The sequence below is a fragment of the Amyelois transitella genome, chromosome 19 (assembly GCF_032362555.1).
Source record: "Amyelois transitella isolate CPQ chromosome 19, ilAmyTran1.1, whole genome shotgun sequence".
Taxonomy (NCBI): Eukaryota; Metazoa; Arthropoda; class Insecta; order Lepidoptera; family Pyralidae; genus Amyelois; species Amyelois transitella.
The window spans coordinates 5,651,234-5,676,228 of record NC_083522.1 but is presented as its reverse complement, the minus strand read 5'-3'; the positions used below and the strand labels follow the sequence as shown (position 1 = coordinate 5,676,228).

Sequence of the window (24,995 nt, the reverse complement as noted above, 5' to 3'; positions counted from 1 at the left end):
GTAGTTACTACACAAACGCAGACACAAATATCTAGTTGGTTAAATGTGTCTTAAGATTTTCTTCGGTTATGAGGCCATATGGAGTCCCATTAATTTTATTTCCTGTGTGGTTACCGGGACTTATATTAATAGGACTACTCCAACTCCCTCCCATAGTTGACGTAAAAGGACTAAAGGAATAGAAAAATAATCATCTAATGCGAGCATGTTGATTTTATAGCGAAGAAAAAACATTCGCCAGTCGCTTCTCTTCCCGTGAAGATTATAGAACTATTCCTGCCCCAGAAGCATGGCACGCGCGACATTTTTATCGCACGAAAATCTATGGCTGTTTCGCTTTCTATTAGGTACGAAATGAAACGGGACAGCGATAGTTTTTAGCGCGATTAAAACGGCGTCGCGCGTGCTATGCTACAGGATCTGTACCTGTGCTGTGATTCGTGAAAGTGTTATTCTATATCTGTGCCTATCGGGTTCAGTCATTTTTGGCTTTATTCGTTAAGTACAAACAATATACAAATCATCTCTTTTTATTAGTATGGATTACAGTCTTTTCTGTGGCGACAGCCAAAATAATGTTTAAAATATACACAGTTCCTTAGGTACTGTATGTATTTTAAATTACTTTTAAAAAAATGTAGGTCCTATTAATCCCAATTAAAAGAAGATCAGATACTCTGAACGAGTGATACGAGATTGTGGCACGACCGTCATCTGAAAAAAGGACAAAAATATTATTTAAATAAAAAACCAAAAATATAAAGCAGTTAATAATATTTTATTGTGACCGGATTATTTACAATGTTTAATTACAGGAATGTAATTTAACACACCAAATTAAACTACTACCTATGAAAAGGAGTTAGTCTGTTCCCTTTCTCTTGAATATGAGAGTCGATATAGACAATAACAATACGATTAAAAGTATCTACATTTAAAATATATATTTTTGTTAAATTGACGCATTAATTTTGTTTATAGTTCTGTAATTTCAGAGTTGACCAAATAGCTTCTTAAGTTGTTTCATAAAAAGAAAAATTATTAAAACGACTCTCATAATATTATGTCTATACCTACTATTTATTACTTTGTATAGTCAGCAAAATCAACCAGATAGAGAATTATTCACATGATATTAATAATTTTTTTAACACTTGTATGTTAATTAGATAACATAAAAACTTCAAATTAATAAAGACTCTTTTACTACAGAACCCTAAAAAGGCTTAGTTATTACTATGGAATTAAAGGAATAATAATATTTCTAAAACATTCCCCGAAGTAAACATGAACAATTTTTTTTATAATTACTAGAAGAGATAGTTAATATCAGGCTCTTAAAAACATACTTCCTTGAAATTAGAAATCAAAACAGTGTACGGTAACTATAATTATCAGTATTGTCCTTTATTTAAAAATATTCAAATGAAAAGAATTTTGTGTAATCATACGCATACGTACACAAACGCAAATTTTAAATCAAGTTTAAGACATTTTAGTTTTACTATTGTCTAAATATTGCCTATATAAAATTACACAAGACACTTTCTCGCCGCGCTTTTTAAGAATATAATCTACTTTCTTTACATTTTAGATTCTATTATGTGTTATCATGACAATCAGATACTGTTACCCTACACTCTTTAATTCAGATTTGAAAATAAAATTCTCTATTACAATTGTATTATTAACGCTTTGGTAGCTAAGATATTCTAAGTGATAATAAAAATAAAATTATTTTCAAATAAAAGATAACAATTTTCAGATAAAAAAATATGTTTATACGTATAATTTCCTTATATTTATATTTCTAATTATTGAATAAACTTTATTAGATGAAATAAATCCATAAACCCTTGAAATGGAAGTTTGGAACACCTACACTTCTAGGTTGAAACAATATTTTTCTGTAAATGCCAGCCTTGATTCATTAAATAAATTGAATAATTTAATTATATAGTCTGTATTTTCGTTTATCCTTTCTGATGTACACTCTATTATTTAGCAGATCTACATTAATACATAAAAATATACATGTAACCTCAAATCAATAAGTTTGTTTTCATGGCAACGCAAAGAGAAAACTAGTGCCAAATCTTCCATGCATTATATGTATATTACACATTACACATCTGTATGTGTAATGTGTAATATACATATAATGCATAAAGTATAAAGATATTTTTTTTTGTGACCATTCAAAAATGTTTCATTGGATTCTGACCAAAATGATTTCGTGAACATAGTGTTATATGCGATGCAAGTCCTCAGCATAATTAATATTTTCTATAATCATACAAAATGTACTGAAAATTTTATCATGCAAATCCAGTTTCCCAGCGAACCATGTAATTTTAATCAAATATATTAACATAGCAGTCTATGCTCAAAGAGCTTTATTTATTAGTTAGTATTGATAACTAGAGTAAAAACCCTCTGTGATAACATTGACATGTCTTAAATATTTGAAGTATTAGTAGAAGTGTTACAATATTAGACACCCTGATACCGATACATAGGTAAATAAAAAAGAATATGTTTATCTAAATTTTAGTTACAAATAAATTAGAAGTCATAGCTGCCTCTATATAAGTAAATATACTTAAACAATAGGCAATGTTAAAAGGAGCACCTGACCTAGACAGGATTTTTATTTTATGGTTGAAAACCTTAATCACATATTGCTCAAATTTGAAAATTTGAGTTTTAAAAGCATGAAGCAAGAGATGGTGATCTCTTGAAAAGTAGACTTTTAATATGACATCTTGACTTGATAGTGTACTGGCGTTATCTCACGTTCATTTTAATCCAATATACTGAGAAATGTGATAAGCGACTCTCTTATAAAACACAATCATGTTATCACAGAAGTATGCAATATTACATTAAAGCCTAATTTTCAATCAAATTAAGTAAACTAATGGAAAGAAAAAAAAAACAAATTGGCGAAGGCACGGGATTCATGCATATTTATAGGCCTATAATATACATATATGTATAACATAAAAGCAATAAGGATAGATTGTTATAGATATTAAACAGATTCTCTTTTCTAATGATAAATCTGGTTTTCTTTTTTTATACAGAGACTAAATTTAAATTCAGTTTCAATAGTTTACTCATTTGATTGAAATCTCGAGTATAGTCAGTGCCAATTGCAATCAGACTTAATACACATAACCACAACATATCTTACAAAAATTTTTGTATGCCTAACATTGTCTCCTAAAAGGTTATAACAATGTGAGTAGACTCTAGATCTCTCACCACATAGTGTAGTCAGAATCATCCATATCGAAGATCGTGAAGAAGCCAATTATGGTCAGGTACACTATAATGTTGCCCACAATTGTTAGACAACAGGCTCCAGTTGCGATCTGAAAGAAAAAAGCTTGTTGTGTTACCAAAGTCAAAATCCATTTATAAAGCTGAAACCTAGGAACCAAGTTTTAAGATTAGAAGATACAACCTACTACGTATGAAATTTTTGATTTTATTGGTTAAATAAAAACAAACAAATTACTTTTTAAGATAATCTATTATATAAAGGAATAAGGGTGACTGACTCATCAACGCCCAGCCTAAACCTACAAAGCTATAGAAGCTACAAACTTGAAATTTGGACATCAGCTTAATGTTACCACATAAGGAAGGATTTTTCGAAATTTAATCCCTAAAAGGGTCAAAAAGGAGGTCGAAGTTTGTATTAAAAAAATTAAAATTTTGGTGGATCCATTTAAATTTTGGCATGAATGCTTTTAGACTAAAATAATCAAATGGGTGTCTCAAGGTATTTGATTTTTTATGGGCAAAAAGGGTTCAAAAATACCAAGTCAATCAATTTATCATCACAGAACTGAAACCAAAATAGCTAAGAACTTGATATTTGGCCAGGCGCGTGACTTTACCACATACTTTTCACACAAAAAAGAGTTTTTCAAAATTAAATCCCTAAATAGGAAACAAGGGACAAAGTTTGCACGAAGAAAAAAAAAATGAAAAGTTTGTCTGATCAATTTGAAATTTGGCATAAGTGTTGATTGTTCAAAAATTTTAAATATGTGTTTCAGGAATTTCCGAATTATTTCCATTTTATTACATTTCTAATTCTAATTTAGAAATTTTGTCACTAACGACAAGCAGTCTTTAATGTGGAGGCGAGATTCGTGTTTTGTAAGTAAATGTTCCACTATCAAATCTTGACACAGTGAAATATTTAATATTTTTTTGGTAATGGTTATTCTACTTAATTTATTTTTTTCAATTTATGAATTGCAAGAATATATATACGTACGAAGTCCCGGGCGACAGGTAGTTATAAATATTTAAGGTTACAGATGCCACTTTCCAACTGTCATTTCTATGTCCATGGGCCATCTTGCTGAATGAGGCACTTGGCATTATCCACCCATAAGAGATAAAGACATGATATATATGTATGACTTACCACAGCAGTCCGTGCCAAAACTATGGGAAGTCCAAAAGAGCTGACGATAAATCCCATTGTAATGAATACTGCTGCCTCCATGCATGGAGAGTTTGTTCCACCGGTGGTGTCTGTATGACGACGGGCCAGCATAGTGGGCACAGGACATAGCAGGTAGAAAATAACCACAAAGAATGGCCACCATACTCTGAAAAATAAATAGTGTTTGATATTGATATTTAAAAATAAATCCATTCATAGCAAAAAAAGAACAAAATGTGTAAATAATGCAAAATATTGACTGTGACTGTATTCTTCTGGCATTAATTTCCAAAATATTATTGTCTTTTTTAGCCTGATTTTATTTGTCAATGAAACATATAAACATGATTGATTTATATAACATATGCTTACTTATAGTCAGGTAATGCACAAGCTAGAATGACAAAAGTCATTCCAATTGAACCCAGGAATGCGAGAGACACCAAACTGAAACATAATGAATAATTTGATATTATTTACCGAATACATAAACATACAAAGGTAAGGTATTAAAAAAATCTAAGTGTGTAATATAATTAATTTTAAGTAACATTACCAAGTGCAATGAAAGCTTATTTATATTTTTGTACTATGTATTACTGAACCATAACAAGTTTCGAGACAGAGAATTTGTGAATAGCATTCAAGTGTTAAGTATAGGTAATAATTCTATTCTTTTAAGAATTGCTTGAATTGAGCTTTATTAAGTATGTCTCCAAGTTTCATAGCATTTGTTCTAGCAGAACTGAAATGTGTTTATTTCCGATTATACCTTCTTAGTTATAGTAAACTTAAGTACCTCAAGATGAAATCCATCAATACATTGCTGAATATTAAGTAAATATAACTAAATATTACAATAGTTCAATTTTTATTTTAATCTAGATGGCTTTTATAAATACAGAAGAATAGACAATACATTCACAATCATAACTCTAATAATAGGTAAAACTTTTCTGCTTATGAATAAGAAAACCCTGCCATTGATGAAAGGTCATTAGATCAGGCAACTTAGACAAAGGATAAATCCATTGACATTCATAAGTAAAAGACTAACTTACCCTGTATACAACACGATCCAATGACATGAAAAAGAAAATATAAATTAATCGAAAGAACTCAATGTTATAATAGGGGTATGTTGGTAAATATTGTTTTGTGACTCATAAAAACTTTCATGTAACATGCCAAGCCCCTATAGAGGTTTATCAAATTTTTATAAAGTATAACGTTACCTTTGATTCCAGCCATTATCCTTATAGTTTAAATATGTAATTAAGCTTAAAATTAAGATGTAATTTTGTTATAAATTACAAAACGAACACATCAAACGAAAAACGAGAGAAAGACTGACAAGTAGGAATGTGAAAAAAAATCGATTATGGAAAAAATCGATTAAAAATCGATTTTTTTAAAAGAAAAATCGATTTTTATACATGATTTTTTTTTAATTAATAATCGATTAAAAATCGATTTTTATAATCATACAATAAATGCACTCCAACATTACGTTTTTGTCTTCTGGCTTGGAGCCCGGAACGCGAACTGCCAAAGAATCTATCATAGCTCCATAATATTACATCAACGCCATCTGTGCATTCTTTCTGTGCTCTTAAAACAGTTTAGATGATTAATTTAATCAAACATTCTCTAGATGGAATTAGTCGATGAACAGTATTTTACCGACATTCGGTTGATATTTTATTCATTATTCGTTGCTGAAACTTCATTTTTCAAACTTGATTGTTAAAAACTTTAATTTGTGTTGATATTATAAGAGCTTTCTGTTTCTGTTGTTTATTTTTAATGAATAAATCTATTGATATAATGTAAATGGCGTTAATTTTGACATAAATTGAAAAATTAGGAAAAAATCTATCAATATAATAAAATCGATTATTTTCTTAAGAAAAATCGATTATTTGTTAATCGATTTTTCATACTTAAAAAATAAATCGATTATATAAAAATCGATTTTTTATCAGCAATGTCACATCCCTACTGACAAGTGTCAACCGTGAAAGTCAATCAAGTGACATGACAGACAAAACAGTCACTGTTCCCCACATTTTTATAAAGCTATGGGCGAAGTTTAAATGGAAAAATTGTAATAAAAACCTATACTTACAATACAATAAAAAAAAAATTAAATCTCAAAAATGTTTGATAAAAATGTCATTCGACCCTATAAGAATGTTAAGATTCAATAAAATATATAAATAGGACGCTCTTACTCTATTGCCTTGAATGATTTTCTTTTATATTATTTTATTTCTTTAGGTTTAAGTAAAAATATTGTTATTAAATTATACATTTGGCACCGCTTTTTTGCCCATTACTGTAAAAGGTTGCTAAGTTATAAGCAATTACTTATCATCCATGTTCGAACGGAAGGACAAATTCGTAATTTAAGATTATTTTGGACACATTTCCAGCATAATTGTGAGTCTACAGCCCACCCACAATGGTTATAGTCTCTTAAAATCAGACATGAGTAATTAAGGTTTTGCACATTTTTATTCACTATTATGACGTTTAAAGGAGCTTTTGGTGATAACACTAATTTTATCGCTGATACATCTTACGCCTAGTTAAGCCTCGTCACCATTTCGAATTCTCTTGGTAGTTATGAGAAAAACAACGTCAATCAAACTCTATGGTTGATGTTTTGTTTACATTTTTCATTCCAGCGGAACGGAATCGTGTTGGTTTTCTTCTTAGCTATTATCTGGATTTATTTAGGAAATTGATAGTTTTAGGCCTGAAATTAATAATTCATAAACGAAGCAAATATGGACGATGATGCAGAGACTTACAAACTTTGGCGAATTCGAAAAACTGTGATGCAGGTATTTGGAGGTTATGATAGAATATTGAACATGCTATAGTTTCATAAAATTACTTAAATTTCTTTTGCTCATTATATTGATTCACAATGTCTTTAAAGATAACATTTTTACCATTACCCTAAATAACTGGCTTTAAAATTGGGCTCGCTCTGCTCAGTCACAATAAAGTTGCCGTTTTAAAAGATAGTTTTTTTTAAGCAAATAGTACGTACTGTACTTATTATTATACTTTATCTAACTGAATTCCACTGTTTCAAAATAGCACTACTAACTGATGATCTTACATTGTACGGAAACATCGTATGGAAACAAGCACATTCAGCTAAAAATATGATATAATCTCAACAAGTTCTTACTAACTACAACTACGACTTGGGCATGAAGGGCTCTTCATTTTCAATAGCCTATAAACCTTATTCTTTTCTCGTGGTCATAGGTAGATGCTATTGGCATCCCTATGCTAAACCCATATGCTAAACCCTAGGTATAATAAGTATAAATTGTAATAAGAGATATTTGTATTTTCAGCTATGCCATGATAGAGGCTACTTAGTAACACAAGATGAATTGGATCAAACACTGGAACAATTCAAGGAACAGTTTGGAGATAAACCAAGGTAAAAATATAATTACATACCCAAATATAGTTTGGTGGTTTCTGAAACAATTTTCTTTGATATGTGTTTTTTGATTTTTTCATCTAGATTCTGCATTTTAAGTAGGTATTAATTTTGGGTATAGCATTGAAGTTATCGAAAGACATTGACACCCAATAGCATTGACATTTTGAAATTTCCTTTTCAAAACATACCTTTTTTTCTAAGCCTTTTCATACTTATGAAATGTAATGCAGCATTTGGTTTACCGTGGTTTGGCAACTAAGTTTGCCTGTTTTGAATAAGTAATGAATGTTAGTAGCTTACAAATCTTAAGTCTAGTGAATGTTTGAACAAATCAGGGTTATCTATTATTAATTAACTTTTTATAAAGTAGTAGGCGGTTTTAACATTTAGCTTCATACAGCAAATATTTTTTTCCTTCATAACAATGTCTTACTGCTAAGTAGAAACTTCTCAGAAATAGATTGAGAGAAGAATGTTTTAAATTTTTTTTTTCTATTTCAGTGAGAAGAGACCAGCCCGCAGTGATTTGATAGTGCTAGTAGCTCACAATGATGACCCAACAGATCAAATGTTTGTCTTCTTCCCTGATGAAGCTAAAATAGGAATTAAAACTATCAAGACTTATTGTACAAGAATGCAAGAAGAAAATATTCATAGAGCTATAGTTGTAGTACAAGCAGGTATTACTTAAAGATTTTGTGTCTACATGCCTTATGAAGTAAACAGACCCAGTAGACAGAGCTGAACTCAAACACCACATTTAGATGAATTGCGTTATAAAAATTGACATTCAGGGGGAATTGATGTTTGCCTATCAGTCACTATCATTCAACAGAAGAACCCCAAGTTGAAAGTTTCTGATATATGTGCTTACTTATCTTGACGGAGAGGATAAACATTATACATTTCCAATCCAGATTTGTTAACTGATAGTGGAAAAGTCAATGGACGCTTCAGCTTAAAGTCAAAAATCCAGATGATGGTCAGACTGAAACAGCTAAATGTTAATGAACAGATTGCTGCATTTGGCAGGATATATAAAAAAAGTATATCTTGAGAATAGCCTTGCCTTCAGTAGACAATATTACACTTAATTTTCATTTGTTATATGACATACATACATATAATCACATCTATACTCTGAAAGGTCATGTTCAGCTGTACAGCTAAATACTCGTAATTGAATTGAGATTTAAATAGTAACAGGTTGCTAGCCCATTGCCTACAAGAAGAATCTCCATTTTATTATATTTAGTTGCCTTTTATGATTTGTTATATGAATATTGAACATTAAGTGTTGTTCGGTAACTGATTGTCGCTTGGGTATTGAAGTGTAAATTTTTTTTTGCAAATAGATAAAACAGCATCAATAATAAGGAAGTCATTGCTTATCTGCATTATGGAACTGAATGTACAACTTTACCTTACTTCCAGGTATGACTCCGTCTGCTAAGCAATCACTGGTAGACATGGCACCAAAATACATTCTGGAGCAGTTCTTGGAATCAGAGTTGCTCATCAATATCACCGAGCATGAATTGGTGCCAGAACACATAGTACTCACACCTGACGAGAAGCAAGAATTGCTGGCTAGATAGTATCCTTTTTTGTGTTTTATATTTTTTTATTTTGGTGTGAAATTTGTTTTTTTTTTTTTTTTAATTGAGTCTTTGTAATTCTAGTGTTTGCTATTTTGAATGACACTGTTGAGTATTTGTGGTAATTTACAATTAGATAATCCAATAATTTTCTTGTCGTGTAAATATTTAAGCAGTTTCACTTTGTGCAAGAACATTAGCTAGTTTTGGTTCTCTTGTTAATGTTTATGGCCAGGTGGCCTTTGAACTTTGAAATGAAGACGCTGTGAACCAGACAAAATGGAAGGAAAAGTGTCAGAAAGCAGACCCTGGGTCCTGAAGCATTTTAACAGAGGGTGCAACTGGGAACACGCAAAGATGAGAGAGAAAGGTTTTCTTGTTAATAGGACAACAGAAGTCACAATGTTAGGTGACTAACCCACCATGGGTCGTGCTTACTGATGGTGCCTGGTCTCCACCCAAAAAGTACCTTAACTGATGATGAATAAATCTTATACTTAGGAAAATCATGTATAAACAATTTTCTTAACCTTTTACATCAGTAAATTAAAAGAGAACATGTTGATGAGAATACAGGCTGGGGATCCTGTGGCAAGATATTTTGGACTCAAAAGAGGGCAGGTTTGTACTTATTTTACTTTGAAATTTTAATAATGTAGGGACAGGAGCGTTAAAGGACGAGTGGTTAAAGTATTCGCCATATAAGCTATATTGGAAAGAGAGAGAAGGGAATCTTACTCTTTCGTTATCCACCCGTCTGATATTACTAGGAATTTGTGAAAGAGAAACTTATTACAAATACACTATACAAATCACCTAGTAGGTGTTTTTTCCTTCTAGATCTTTACAGCTCCACAGACTGTCCTTTCTTTCCACTAAGTATAAATTGAATGTCATAGAGAACATCCAGTAAAATGCATATAAAATCCCAGTATACGTCTGGAGCCCTATACAGCCTACATGACTCTGTGTAACGTCTTGACATCAGTGGGTCGTCAAGTATAACGATACTGTGAACGCACTATCATAGTTATGTTGTATGTAAATTATGAAACCCTGTAACACGTATTTTAACGTGTATTGAGCGTGTGTTTTGGTCACGAAGAGAAATCGTTTGCATCCGAGTTCAGTTGCGTGGCACGGTTGCATTGATCGAGTTTTTTTTTTGTACATAATCAATTCTTCTACTAGTGTGTTTTTACCGATCGTAGAATGCAAATTGACCTTGCGTTTGTGTGGAAAATCTAACAAACTTATTGGAGTTCATACCCTAAATTCTTAAGTAATTTCTTAGTATACCTACTGAAAGTGGTACGCTTGTCTGTGACTCAGTAGATTTCCGGTTCGAATCACGGCCAGGACGTGATAAAAAAGGAGTTTTTTCTTCTTAGTCTGGGTTTTGGATGTATATCTAATGTCTATATAAGTATTTATTATATAAATACGAGTATAGTATCGTTGATTTATAATCTCATAACACAAGTCTCGAACTTACTATATGGCTAAATCAATCTGTGTAATTTGTCCAACATATTAAATTTATTTCATTCACATCCTAGTACCATAATATCTGCAAAACAAATTGATTCAGTCCCTGTTCCTCAGTAAAGTACTTCAGTTATTGTGATTGTAGATATACTTCTGTTTTTAAGTGTAGGGTGTGTGAACCTATAAGTATTTTTTCCATTAATTTGATTTTTATGTATAATCATGAATAAAGAATGTAAACAAATATTGGTAAACATTAATTTATAAAGTTTAGTTGTTAATTTATAAAGTAAAGTAAAAAAAATTGTCTACTGGTCTAGGCGTTTCGTATACCTAGAGTTCTTGAGGTTAGTAATTCGAGGGATTATTTCCGCAAAACTATTTCGGGTCAGTAAAATTTCATCTAGTGACTACTTACACAAAGAATGATTTTTTTTTTGTTTCAGGTCGTGAAAATCATCAGGTCATCAGAAACCGCTGGGAGATACATTTCTTATCGTTTAGTTTGTTAATTAAGATTAGATCTAATAAAATACATTTATAAGAAACTTCTGTTTTGTTATCATGCCTGGGACTTCGCTTTTGTATTCGTATTAAGTTAAAACAACTTCAGCGTGACTTCCAATTAGTATGTACTTTCATGTGGTGCCCCCACATTGAATGGCACTCCCTAATTACGAGACCAAAATTCGTATTAAGTTAAAACAACTTAATACGAATACAAAAGCGAAGTTAGTGATATCGTTTCGTGGTTTCGGCTGTGTTGTGATTTTGGTCTCGTAATTAGGGAGTGCCATTCAATGTGGGGGCACCACATGAAAGTACATACTAATTGGAAGTCACGCTGAATTTTACAAAGTTTTTCACACATTAGGTACTTGTTAAATGAAGCGTATCTCAGAATATTGAAATGATACAGCTATGAAATGGTACTAATTAGATCCCAACATTCAGCAATAGAAATAATATTTGTAATGTTCATTCTTTTTGGTTTTCTGTGAGTGCTTTTTTCCCTTCGGTCTGCTCATAAACTACCATCATTTTCCATCTGGCGTTGGTCTCTGATCCGACTTACCTGGGAAAGAGCCCGGCCTATTAAAATATGAAAGACTGGACAAGGCAGGTAAGGTAATTGCACTTATCAATGATGCATTGAATGAAAGATTGAACTCTGCTCCACTATTTACAGTCGCCTGTAGAGAAACCTGACCGCCTGTTCATACAAAACACAACCGTAGGTCAAATTTCTCGGTCTGGCTGTACACAAATATTATTAAGGTATTTGCAGTAAATCAGTTTGAACTTGAATCAAGAAAAGAGATTGTTATAAATAAGAATAGGGCCATGTTAATGTTAATGTACCGTACATGTGAATCTAATTACACCTACTCCGAATAAATTAAAGTCAGCCAAAGATCATAATTAATAAAATTTCCATAAAGTTATTCAAAGCTACGAATTATCATAGCTGGACTATTTTAATTTTCATTCACAATCACTCCATATATTAATCTTGACCCGAGCATGCTCACCGTTACTGCAGAGGACCGTAACTTCAACAATAGCAATTATACAATCAAGAATTCCGTACGAAAAATGGTAATTTTGGTAAAATATCATAAGAGTCATATATGTAACAGTAACACGCGAAGGAACCATAGGAATGTTGGTTGAATGTGCGTATCATTTTTAAGACTGGTCAAAATGTTTAGGGAAATGTATTCATGACATTGATACCTGCACCTGTAGCAAGGTATGCGCGACGCGGTTTTTATTACGCGAAAAATTATGATTGTCCCGTTTTACGTCCATATTGAAAACCGAAACAGCGATAGTTTTTTCGCGCAATAAAAACGGCGTCGCGCGTGCCTTGCTACGGGGGCTGGTTTATGTATAAAATAGGTTTGATAGATTTAAGCATTTTTTATTAGGTATTAGATATTTATATCAACTTCAGATTTCTTGATATTTCGCTTTACTTTCTTTTCATATCGGAAGAAGGAGGAAAGTAGGTACCTAGTTAATTAATTTTAAGTATTATAAGTAAAGTACAATATATCGAACTAATATCATAATTATGTAAAAATGCATCATAGATAACATTCATCCGTTCATCAGTTTAGATTCGGATGTTACCATTGTACCTAGAGTGATTATAATTTTCCGCCGATGAGTTCTGCACCTTACTAGAGTGATGCACGCAATCGCCGGCAGACTTCACACGGGGCGGGCCCATCATACTTCCCGCACGCCGCGAAAACACCGACGCAATTGCGGTAACGACTCCAAATCGAGTAGTTATGTACCTTAAACCGCAAAACATTACAATTGTCACATGAAATTCAATTGATGCGCGGCATTTCGGCGCTTTCTCGATCCAATATCGTTGGAGACAAGCCGGTTAAGATTTGAGTTACATTAATCGGTATTAAAATCGATAAGGACAAATTGAAATCGAGTTTCTTTGGTTCGTGGTAGTGTACTTTTGGTTCAATGTGCCTGTGAAGTTTTAGACATTCGGCTTTTACTCAGTTTGGATTTATAGCGTGGTGAGTGGATATGATTTTATACCTTTTTTATTTCACTTGTAAACTTAGGTATGTATGTAGTTACTAAAGATCCACCTATTTGTATTAAAGTAGTTTCACTTGAAATACTGAAACTTCTATTTTCTTCGGAGTAATAACTTAGGAAGATATCTTTTTATTGCAGTCGAGAGTTCTCTGTAGACACTTACATCAATGCTAATCGAAATTTTCATTTCCGTTAGCGGGTTAGTTTAGTTTAAATAATGCATTTATTGTAATAGACATCTGTCTGTCTGTCTGTCTCAATATAAATGTTCTAGCTAATTTTTAGTTATTCACCTCGAAGACTGAAATTTTAGTCATAATTTGCTGATGATGATCAAAGGGTCAAAGTTTGTATATACTTAACGGCTCGTACACAACCTATAAAATTATATTAATGTAATTGAAATGCAAGTGGGTCTCCCATCCGAGGATTTAATTTGTAATTATGTTAATTCCCTCTGAGTTGAAAGACATTGTAAATCTATAATTTTGGACAGGTTTTTAAAATCTATTGGCTAGTTTGGTATCTATTTGCCTACTTAGTATCGATCTCAAGAAATACGAATTAGAAAGTAAAAATCATTGATAACTGCATAATTTTTGGGATTTAAAATTTATAGGTAGAACTCGTCGTAAAAGTTAAGTAAAAGGAAACTCAGTAAGAAACTAATTTAAATATGTTTATTTAGTCGGATTGTGATTTTGTAGTGTAAAATAAATTAAGTATATGATTACAGAAGATGCACGAAATTAATTTAGATTTAAGGTATCGATAAGCTAATCGTTAGTACGAGCATGATTCAATGTTGATTGAAGTTTAATTTACGTGTCAGAGGTAATTAAAACGGTCAGTAATGAACATTGATGTTTTCGATAGATTAGGATACGAGTAAGGGGTTAATTTGTCGATTTTATTGTAATATATTGAAACAAAATCATATTTTTTTTTTATTTAAATTTGAATATAGACATAATTTATTTTATTTATTTATTTATGTACACAAAATTATATACAGAAGCATTTATAAGAGTAATACTAGTACAAAGGTGCTACTTATTTCAAATTTTAATTTTGTTTTAAATTACATATTTGTTTAATTATATTTGCCTCTTCCATCAGCAAAACACATCAAACATCAACTTGGTACATTTTTATGCTGAATCCCCTTCTTATTTCCTATTCTTTGGGACTTCTTGAACGTGCTTTTCTTACGTCATTGGAGGGTGTCCATCACTAGGTATTAGACACAATTATTTTCCAATAGTTTTATTTTAATTGGATATCATATTCTACAGTAAGAACCAACACCAGATTTATCTGATTGGGTCCGGAGAAACTTCCGAGGCGACAAATTAGTCTGCGCGCGCCGTGGAACGCTAGCCGGGCAGTGCGCGCACGCATTCTTCCTCACGCCACACTAATTTAATATTTCTATCCAATTGGTATTACTTATGACGTAAAAGATTAATGAAAATTACAGGAAATAATCTGCTCAAGTTGAACTGAAAAGACGATAATAATTTTTATAATACGGCATTAATTATTTATAGTTATAATGCAAAGGGTCAAAAATAATGGAACACTGTAACTCTATAACGGATAGAGTCTCAGTCGACTTCATGTTACGTTCATGTATATTAACATACGTCCTCCCCTATATTTGCAAGAACAAGAGAGATAGGCCTACTTATTGGTAACTTCCACCCTTGGGGCACCTACAACAAAAACTATTTATTCATTCCAAAACAACCAAAATACAGTAGTTAAACCACTAAATATTTCTCATAGAAATAAGTAATTCCAAAACGAACGACTTCTTTAACTTTTAAACTGACACAACAACAATATGAGGAAAGTGTCACAAAATTATGCACAGATTGGCAGCTCGATTGAAGTGTAATTATTTTCAATTCACCCACATGCACCATAAACATAAAATCACGATGACTAAGATTAAATCATCTATCATAAAAATGCCTGGTATGGTATGGTACTGTTAAAAAGTACTACTTATACAATCAAACCATGTTTTGCATAGTAAATGAATGTGGCAGCGCTTTCTTCTCGGGTACTATGGTTTTTGAAGTAGGACTGTTTCATCTCCTTTCCGTTGATATCTACAGCAGTTTTACCAATTGAAACCCTATTATAAGCTGTATTCGCAAAGCTCAGACGGGAATCTAGTTGTTTCATTACTTGACTCTGCCGGGACCCATTTCATTTACAATCAAATGTTTCAATTTACATCATACGTGTGTTGTTCATCTCGGTTGCTTGCGTCTTTTCTGTGAAGCATCAAGCTCAAGCTCTAATCAAGCAAGCAGTTGAATAGAAAAACATGGAAAGTAAAAAAACTTCCTTCGAAATTTGTAATAGAACCCTAATCAATTGAGGTCAGGCATTATTAATGACTACTAATACTGTGGATCAAGTGTTTATTTATTTATTTTATTTAGTTTTTGTCATTTCACAGTTAAGAACAAAGTCAAAAACTATTCCATATTACTAGGTATATACGAGATGAGACTATAGAGACACTATTCGCACCTACATTTGCTACATTATTTTAACAGACTTGAATCTCAGATACATCACGGTGATTTTTAGCTTGTTGGTTTAGTATCATTACACTTTCGTTTACAACTAAATATAATTGGTATTATTAAAATTTTCTTTTATTAAAAACTAACTGCTAGCAATCATGATGATTCTTCTTAAAACAGTTAATGTCATAAGTCGAAAGCACAATATAGTAAGTAGGTTTTTTTAAAACTAAATTGATCAATGATAAATATGCCACATGAAGTTGCTTTTGTCCGCGGCTAATTTGCGTCCACATTTACGTCTAAAATACAATAGGTAATTTTATATACAAACATATAATCACGTATGTGTCTCTTGCGGGGTAGGCAGAACCAATAGTCTTGAAAAGACTGAAAGGCCACGTTCAGCTTTTTGGCTTAATGATAGAATTCTAATACGGGATTATATGTTTATATTAGCATGATCTTTGGAACTAGAAACGTTTCCGTTAGTGTTATGACTTTGTTTCCGGTAGTGTAATCTTAGGCACAAAAAGTAATTTTTACAAGCTGAATTTTTACAATTCTCATAACCATATGAAACAATATTGGTTTAGTAGATAATGCGTGTAGAGGTATAAACAAACTTACTTTTTGTTAGAATGAACAAAACTTTAGGTACTTGTATCACCTGTCAGAATTACGAGTAATTTACAAACATTGTGATTATTGTCCATTTTTAAATCATCTATATTAATGATTGTGGGTACAACAAATACTGTAGAGAAGAAAAAAACGCGATATAGTCAGCGGCAGAAATTAATGATGAAACGGACATACTTAATGAAAAGTCATCGTGATTTGTCAAATATAAGCAGGTATGTTCTGATTATACATTAATTATCAATAGATTCAACATTGATCAATCAAAAAGTTGCCCTATACAAGTACTTATACATATATATTATTATACCTTATTATCACGCCTCTTTTCTGGAGAGAGGCAGAGACTACCTACATCCTTCGACTTGTTACGATTCCTGCATACTTTTACGTCAACCGCATTCATCAATAATTTTGACGTTTCAAGATACTCTAGACTAGACGTTACCTGTTCCCAGAAGGAATTCTCTTTTTTAATAAATAATGTTATATTATAATTTCTCGATGTGATAAGGGTTAGTTATTACATGTTGGTAGGTTATTTAAAAAAGGAATTAAAAACAAAATTTAAAATAATTAAACACTTTAGTTGTTGATTGTACTTCCGAGCATTTCATAAATTCTTTACATGTATTTTAATGATACAAACAGTTGTAGTTGTAACTTTGACCGTCTTCATTTTGGTTACACTTCGTTGAATATTTACTGATGGTTACTTAAGTACTGTTCATGCTATGAGAATATCATTTTATATATTTTTTTTAAATATAACCTACTTATATAAAAGAGGACAGTGCAGATTGACTGATGTGGTAACGTATTACCCAAACCGGTAGGCCTAGTGATTTGAAATGTAGTATACTTTTCTTATATACTTAGTAACAGGTATAAAAAAGGGTATGCTAAGATGGTTTGGTCACGTAGAGAGGATGAATGAAAGCAGGTTGACTAAGCAAATATACGAGGAGAGAAATGATGAAAAGGTAGGAGTGGGAAATCATAGATCAAGTACCTACCTCGATCAAATTAAGAACGTCGTGGTTAAAGGTCAGGTCAAGAGTACTCGAAACCGCCGAGCTTGCATGAAGAGAGTTTTGAATGTTTGAATGTGAAATTGAATGAAGGGAGAAGTGTGTAGTGATCGTGGCGAATGGAAAGATGTAGTGTCTGCCTACCTTGCTGGCCCACAGACTAAACGGGAAATCCCAAACGCGTTAGGCTTTCCCTCTTCTTCCTCTTGGCTACAGTCCCGGTTACATCCTCACCACTCTAGAGAGGAGCTCAGGGTACGCCCTTGGCCATGGATCCTGGATTGGGTGAGTCAGGTTTTTACACGAAACGACTTTCATCTGACCTCCGCGACCTTTGCTGTTTTATTTTTCGCTACCAGACCAGTATGGAAAAAAGAATTCCTATCAAAACTCTACTCAGGATGTAAGTGTTGTATTTACATCACTTTCAGCGTCGCATGCCTCGATTATTGGGGCGTATCACTTTTACCAGACCACTCCATCGGTACCGCCTATTTCATTGTACAAACATTATTAGCATTGTAGATTTATGATTGATTGTATGACTTCGGCTAAATGATTAGTCGATTTAGAAATCGCTGCTGTTTGTTATTACGCAAATGCTTCATGTTAATTTCAGTTTACATGAAGGTTGCTATCGTAATAAAATAATATCTTTTCATTATTTTGATAATACGGAAAACATATTATTTTCGTTTTGGTTTAACGTGTAGCAGTTTACGGAGTTGTGGCGATAATATTTTTCGAGTACAAAATTTGGGCTTACAATTGAAGTATGATGTACAGAATTGGAAGTTAATAGTACTAACGCAGTAACGAGCGTTTTCCATTCGGAAGCTCTTATTCAAGTTATTTTATTATATCGACTATAATTCAATGTCAGCCGAAGGGAACCTATTCTTACCTACAAAATATCGAACGATAGACCTCATAGGCACCTCACCACAACATTTGGCGGCTATGTAATGATGGTACTCGTTCCGGATGCCTATCAGAGCATCCCGCTAATGGCTGGAGGCGACGTGATCGACTTGGAGACATCGTGGTCCATGTCAAAGAGTAAAGGGACGAGTATAGACGTGTCTTCTCTTGCATTGAGTCGTTATTTGCGAAGATTTTTATATGGTCCAATTTGTTATGGCTGAGGTAGTGATCGTTAGCTTTCTTTAAATATTTCTGCGAAAAAGGATGTTGGGGGAAACAGTATTAAGTAAGCGTATATGTTAAAAATCGCGTATTAATGAACAATTACATTATTTTTATTCGGGATTACGAAATTGGCACGCCTGGAATTTGTCCTGGTGGCAGTTTCCCGGTCCTAGGTGTGGTTGTGGTGAGGTTCCTTTAAAGTTACATTTTAATTAGGTTACTCACCGTGAGAAAATCGACTACCATTGACTTACAATATAATACTATAGGTGATGATGATGACCAACTGCATTTTGGTAAGTTAATGTACTAAATAAGTAGTACCCTTGTTCTGAATTTCTCTTTAGTTTAAGTCCTTTTTTTTTGATGTACATAAATATATAAATAAGAAAATCAATGTTTTGTTATAGTCTAGATCATTATCAATAAGTAGAATTTAGACTTTAAAATCAACAGTTTTTCATTGGAATTCTATATCGAAAATTGTAAGCCAAATCAACTAGGTAAAATAACAAGTCCTTTCTGTACCTACATAAAATAAATTAGTCTTTGTTGAAGGGCAATTTTATGTTAGTAATAGACTTTATGGTTTGTCGATGCCGCGATCGCTGTTATTTCCACAATAGAGACATTCCTTGGATCAAGAGGATCTTCGGATCTGGATCGAGCCCTTTAGACCTAAATGTAGTATTTTGTGGCGCTTAGAAAGTTGCGATAAGAAACCATGAAGTCACCTATTGGAATCAATAAAATGAGCGATGAATGGACCTAGCTCTACCATATATGCGCGTTTTATGTAGTGTTTATGCTAAACCTAAAATTCTAACGAATGTTTATATAAACATATAATTTTGCGCTGTATTGGCGCAATAACATTAAAGTTAATCGTAAATAAACAATCCTTATTTCCTATAGGAATATAGAGTTTTTACTTGCAATCTTTGGCAATAGGACGTGAAATAAGAGATGGGTTAAATGTGAAAATATCGGAATAAAACGTTTTTAATAAGTATTTGGTACTTCCTTTTCCGGCAATTTTATAGTTTTCAAATAAACGATATTTAAATTATGTACACATAAGTCTAAAATCTTCATATTTAATTCATGATCTGAGAATGATCATGACATTTAAGGCGTTCAATTTGCTAAATGATAACATCTTACAGTTGTATATCACATTGCGTAAGGTTACATAAGAAATAAATTGAATTAGAATGTCTACGAGCTTTTGATGTTAAAGCAAATGAAAGAATGAAGTTATTATAATGCAATTTTGTGGTGTCTTTTGGGTCTTCTCCTGTTACTTTCTCTCCATTTGTCAATGTGTTTCGTTTCATAAGTACGGGCGGCGGATGTTTTATAGAAGCAAGTCGTAGCGTGTAAACATTTAGGCTACTGTTTAGTGATTTCTGTTGTTCGGGCCGTGTGAACTTCAGCTGTATTTTTGTTGCTTTGTTTTGTGCTAAATGTTTGCAGTTTCTCTATTTAAGAGTACCATAATAATTATACATACTTTGATGGGACCATATGCAAATACTCGTGCAATTTACCATCTCTTCATTGCTGTTGTATACCGAACCAAAACTCACCATTTCATGTTGAGTTCACTACAAAAAAGGACATAAAGATATGGAGCTTTGATTGCATTATTTTCAACTTCATTTTATGCAACATTTACTTTTCAAAGTTTTATAAGATAAAGTTCCAAGTTACAACTTTATTTTAATGGTTTTAGTAAATACCAAAAAAATCGATATTTATTTCCAATACATGCAATTTCAATATTCCTTGTAATAAATACACATATCATGTCTCCGTCCGTTACGGGGTAGACAGAACCAACGGTCTCGAAAATACTGATTTAGAAAATGCATAAAATAATAAAACATAATAAATTCCAATTTCATGCCTTACGCTCTCACACCACATTGCGCTTAAGAAGAGTATAAACTAGTGTGAGGAAAACTTATCAGATAACATGAGATTAGCGTGCACGTTATACAATTTTGCTGTCATCTGGTCAATTTTTTGTGTCGGCTATCAACACCTCATCTTTCTTCTTACATTGCGTGTCGGAAATAAAATAAGTGGTCTTTCTAATTAAGTAAAAACTCACATTATCTTTTTTCGATAACTAATTTTCATGTTTTGGTAGTCCCTTAAGTATAAACTAACTACTACGAATAAACCTGAGTAAAAGACATTTCTAGAGATTTCGTAAGTGTAGTAAGTAAGTCGAGTACTTTGAAGCTACAGGAAAAAAACACTCTTGCTTACGTCGGCGAGATTAAGGACATTAAAGTAATCCATCCATATCCATAATAAAATTGAAACTGACCGATGTCTGTTAAGGTATTGCCAGAAAATCGATATGAAAGATCTAAATATGTATATAACAATAACAGAAGGCAACAATGTGATTTTTTAGAATTTCTGACTGTCTGTATGTTTATACTAGGGAAACTATGATCTGATTTGAATGCGATTGTCTCAGATATTTGGCAATATCTAGTATTGTGCATAAACAGCCTTCATCATATCATCCTTCAAATCTATTGATTATTAGAATGTTGTATCATCAATCGATTGTAATTTGTGCATTATTCTTAGCCCTTTTGGACCTTGATAAGATCATGACCATTGTATGGTTAATTTTAACCCTGTATGTCTGAAAGACATCAGTATTCGATCATATTGCTAGTCACAGACCCCTGCTGAGACGTTTATCATTTGATTGGCTAGATTAACATCTTCGTCGTTTCTGCAATGTAATATATGTTTCTCTAGGTCTTAAACGTTCGAATCATATGGATGTCGTAAACAGAAAATGTCTCGCCTCTTCTTTAAATAATAAACACTAAGCTATATTAGTTACATATCAAATGCAAGTTTATTCAAAACTCATAATTTTTTGTATATAATCTATGTAAGTCTAAATGTATTTCCAAGATGAAATGCAAATTCATGTATCAGTTTATGACAGTTCTACGAATAATACGAGTTATCCTTTGCTGCACCTATATCCGGAAAATTTCACTTGTAAGTAGGTACCTCACTATTAAAATTTTAAGATACATACATACCTACATACATATAATGCGGGGTAGACAGAGGCAATTATCTAGAAAATACTAAAACAAATGTTCAGCTGTATGGCTTAATGATGAAATTGAGATTCAAATAGTGACAGGCTAGTCCAACGCCTGAAGAAAAATCCCAAGTTTGTAAGCCTATCCCTTGATTGCACGGGAATAAAAGCAGCTGGGTGGCATACGCTATGTTTTCTCATCGCTACCAGAGCAGGATGGAAGCATTTTCTCTTTTTTGGAAATTTTTCCAGCATTTTTGTAAGGCAGTTTCACTCACTCATTTTTTATTTAGTACTTAGAAATATTAACTTTACATAAATCTCATAGATTTACAGTTTTAGTTTTGTGGTTCTCGCTAAACTAAATGTTTAACTATTTATATAGGCAGCCATTATTAATGATTGATGACTGCGAAAAGTTAAAAATACGCGTATTCTAAATCTGTCACTTTTGGACTGATGGGTTAACTACTTCTGGTTATAAATCTTTGTTGATATTTCACACTTGATTTATTTGCACCATAGGTCATTAGGGCAGTCTCGTCCGTTTAATATGTAAGGTAGTATCAATCTAACAAACCAATTTGTGATTACGAAATTAAGAGTAGTTGGAAATTGAGGGATCTATCTTCATTACTTTATCTTTTTCTCTGCTTTTTTTTCTATCTATTCTAGGCGACGAAACACGAGGCTCAAATATAAGCTCCTTTTGTTTTAGTATACAGACAAATCCCAATATCAACTAGTATTATAAATGCGAAAGTAGTATTTTTGTTTGTTTGTTACCTCTTCACGGGTTTTATTCTGAATTAATTTTCTTGAAATATCACGTATACACAATTAAGAGTCTTGAGAAGGACATGGGGTTCCTTTCATCACGATAAATCTATATATCCTGTGGCATTTGCAAAACCCTGAATACTTTCGTAGGTGACGTTAATTTCGTCGCTTTTTGTAGATTTTAGATGGCGCGAAATTCACGAGAGCGAAGCTGTAGGTAAAAGCTAGTATATTAATAAATACCTACTTAAGAGGAAAATAACCTAATATTGGTCGTGAGAACTAAACTAGTTAACTATTGGATTCCTAAAACGTCTTTGGCTTACTGTAAATAAACGTATCAGGAATGGAAATACTCATCATGTGGATCAAAGGTTTGAACATCAGCCAACAAACAACAGTCGCCCTATTCTGGAAATTTACCTCGACTTTATTCTGTATCTAAATTTAATGGGAAAAAGTCTGAAACTTTAATATAGTCTTAACCGTGGAACAGAATTCTCTGAAATTTAGCAAACAGATAGGTATAATTTTGTAATTTTCGACTAAGTCTTAGTAGTCTGATTTAATAGTAAAACTAATAATTTATGAAATCTTGATGTGCCTTTGTGAATTTGGACCTCGATATGTACTCTCTGCCTACCCCTTCGGAATAAAGGCATGATCTCATCGATATACGATTCTAGCATACGTATTTTTCAATTTATTTATTCATTCAAAAGGTTATCAAATATGTACCTATCTTTTTTATCTTCCTACATAAAAACTTAATCTTCTTAATCTCGCAGTCCGCACTAAGATAAATAAGTATAATCCGAAGTTAGAATCGGTTGATGGAGAAAGGCATCCGATTCATATTGCAGTCAAGTCTCGTAATGACTTTAGGATCTCTGAGAACTATACTTGGTTATTCAGATGACCTCTCGATCAAACTGGCTCATGAATTATTTATTCCAAATTATTTATATCGCAAAAAAAACCTGTGACTTATGCTAAAAAACGCGTCAGTTCTGTTTTCTGTTCTAGATGTATATATTATTATGAGTTAGTTGATCGTGTGAAATTTTAATGATATTTTGGCACATTCCAAAAAGAAATTGTATTTCAACTAAGAATATAGGTTTTTCCGATTGCTTAGGTACTTACCTTTCATCAGGATATTAGTCAATTTATAAAAAAAGTTTGCAGAACACCGTAAAGTTAAGAGCAAAGTCTTTTGGTATTTTTGATAATCCATAATGACTCAAAATATTATAAAATGTTGTATTTTATTAATAATTGTTCTAATATAATTGTAATAATTATATTAGAACAGTGTGGCGTTGATGTCTTTTGTATGGAAACGTTATGTAAAACAATTTTAAGTTATCTGATTCTTAACTACCCTAAAATTTTAATAAGGATAAAAATTATTGCTATAATTCGCAAATGTTATGTTATTGTCGCAAACAAATAATTTCAAGGTAAAAAAGTAGATCAAAATTCTTAGTCGCTATTTATGTCACCAATTTGAAATTCAAATTGAGATATAAACGAAAGTAACCACTAGATAGCAACGGTAGCTGTGACAGAGCCTATGAGGATTATTGTTATTGCCGTGTCTGTCTGTCGAAGTATCAAGAGTGTCAAAATATGTTCAATTATTATTACCTGTGACTTTTTCTGCGTGAACAAAAAAACATCGCAGCCGAGACAGCTCTCGTAGGACTGATTTTGTAACATATCATGTTATTCCTATGTCTAAGCTATAAAACTGAAAAGTTTTATAAAACATATTTTATCTTGGACATTGGACTACAAACTTAACTGACTGACTGACATATTAACGCACAGTCCAAACCGTTAGGTCAAGAGATTTGAAATTGTACGTGATATGTACGTTCCTTAAGTGACCAAGAGGTGTGTCAATAGAGCATTTCACGCAAATCCGCGGGAAGAAAAATTACGGGATTTTTCATTTCAAGCGGGCGTACTTTGAGTTACCTAAAAAACTAAAGCAAATCGTTTTGCTAAGTAAGACATTCCTTAAGGTACTCGAATAAACAATCTTGATACTTATCTTGATACAATCTTTATACTCGTCTTTTTTGTTGTAAAATACATTTCTGAAATAAAATACGGTTAATAGCAAAAGTAAACAGATGTTGTTTGACGTATTCCAT

The 24,995-nt window shown here is 32.3% G+C and overlaps 3 protein-coding genes across 4 annotated transcripts in view; 2 read left to right on the top strand and 1 right to left on the bottom strand.

The window, feature by feature from the left end:
• Window positions 1–536: 536 nt before the first annotated feature.
• On the bottom strand, window positions 537–5,826 carry LOC106132762 (leptin receptor gene-related protein). 2 transcript variants are annotated; one of them, XM_013332286.2, is made up of 5 exons: window positions 5,704–5,826; window positions 4,841–4,916; window positions 4,448–4,634; window positions 3,268–3,377; window positions 537–714 (listed from the first exon to the last, which is right to left on the bottom strand). In XM_013332286.2, coding segments are annotated over exons 1-5 (390 nt in total). In that variant the 5' UTR covers window positions 5,720–5,826; the 3' UTR covers window positions 537–713. The 2 variants fall into 2 exon arrangements, with proteins under 2 accessions (XP_013187740.1, XP_013187739.1); XM_013332285.2 differs by lacking the exon at window positions 537–714 and having other exon boundaries at window positions 2,178–3,377.
• A 1,313-nt stretch (window positions 5,827–7,139) lies between these two features.
• On the top strand, window positions 7,140–11,574 carry LOC106132761 (DNA-directed RNA polymerases I, II, and III subunit RPABC1). Its single transcript, XM_013332284.2, has 6 exons — window positions 7,140–7,317; window positions 7,846–7,934; window positions 8,442–8,620; window positions 9,375–9,537; window positions 10,081–10,159; window positions 11,473–11,574. The coding sequence occupies exons 1-6, from the start codon at window positions 7,261–7,263 to the stop codon at window positions 11,536–11,538; spliced, it is 633 nt and encodes a 210-aa protein (XP_013187738.1). The 5' UTR covers window positions 7,140–7,260; the 3' UTR covers window positions 11,539–11,574.
• A 497-nt stretch (window positions 11,575–12,071) lies between these two features.
• The window catches only part of LOC106132638 (uncharacterized), a 52,045-nt gene continuing 39,121 nt past the window's right edge, over window positions 12,072–24,995 (top strand). Inside the window, exon 1 of the mRNA XM_013332094.2 lies at window positions 12,072–13,575. The gene's annotated coding sequence lies outside the window, so the exon portion shown is untranslated. The remainder of the gene's footprint in view (window positions 13,576–24,995) is intronic.

Bases quoted from the DNA above. Each gene is read 5' to 3' on its own strand.
- LOC106132762 (XM_013332285.2), bottom strand. The intron at 4,635-4,840 runs GTAAGCATATGT...TTTATTTTTCAG, and splicing joins TGTGCATTACCTGACTATAA to AGTATGGTGGCCATTCTTTG. The intron at 3,378-4,447 runs GTAAGTCATACA...TTTTTCTTTCAG, and splicing joins TTTTGGCACGGACTGCTGTG to ATCGCAACTGGAGCCTGTTG.
- LOC106132761 (XM_013332284.2), top strand. From the start codon at position 7,261: ATGGACGATGATGCAGAGACTTACAAACTTTGGCGAATTCGAAAAACT. The intron at 9,538-10,080 runs GTATCCTTTTTT...CTTTTACATCAG, and splicing joins CAAGAATTGCTGGCTAGATA to TAAATTAAAAGAGAACATGT. The intron at 10,160-11,472 runs GTTTGTACTTAT...TTTTTGTTTCAG, and splicing joins TTGGACTCAAAAGAGGGCAG to GTCGTGAAAATCATCAGGTC.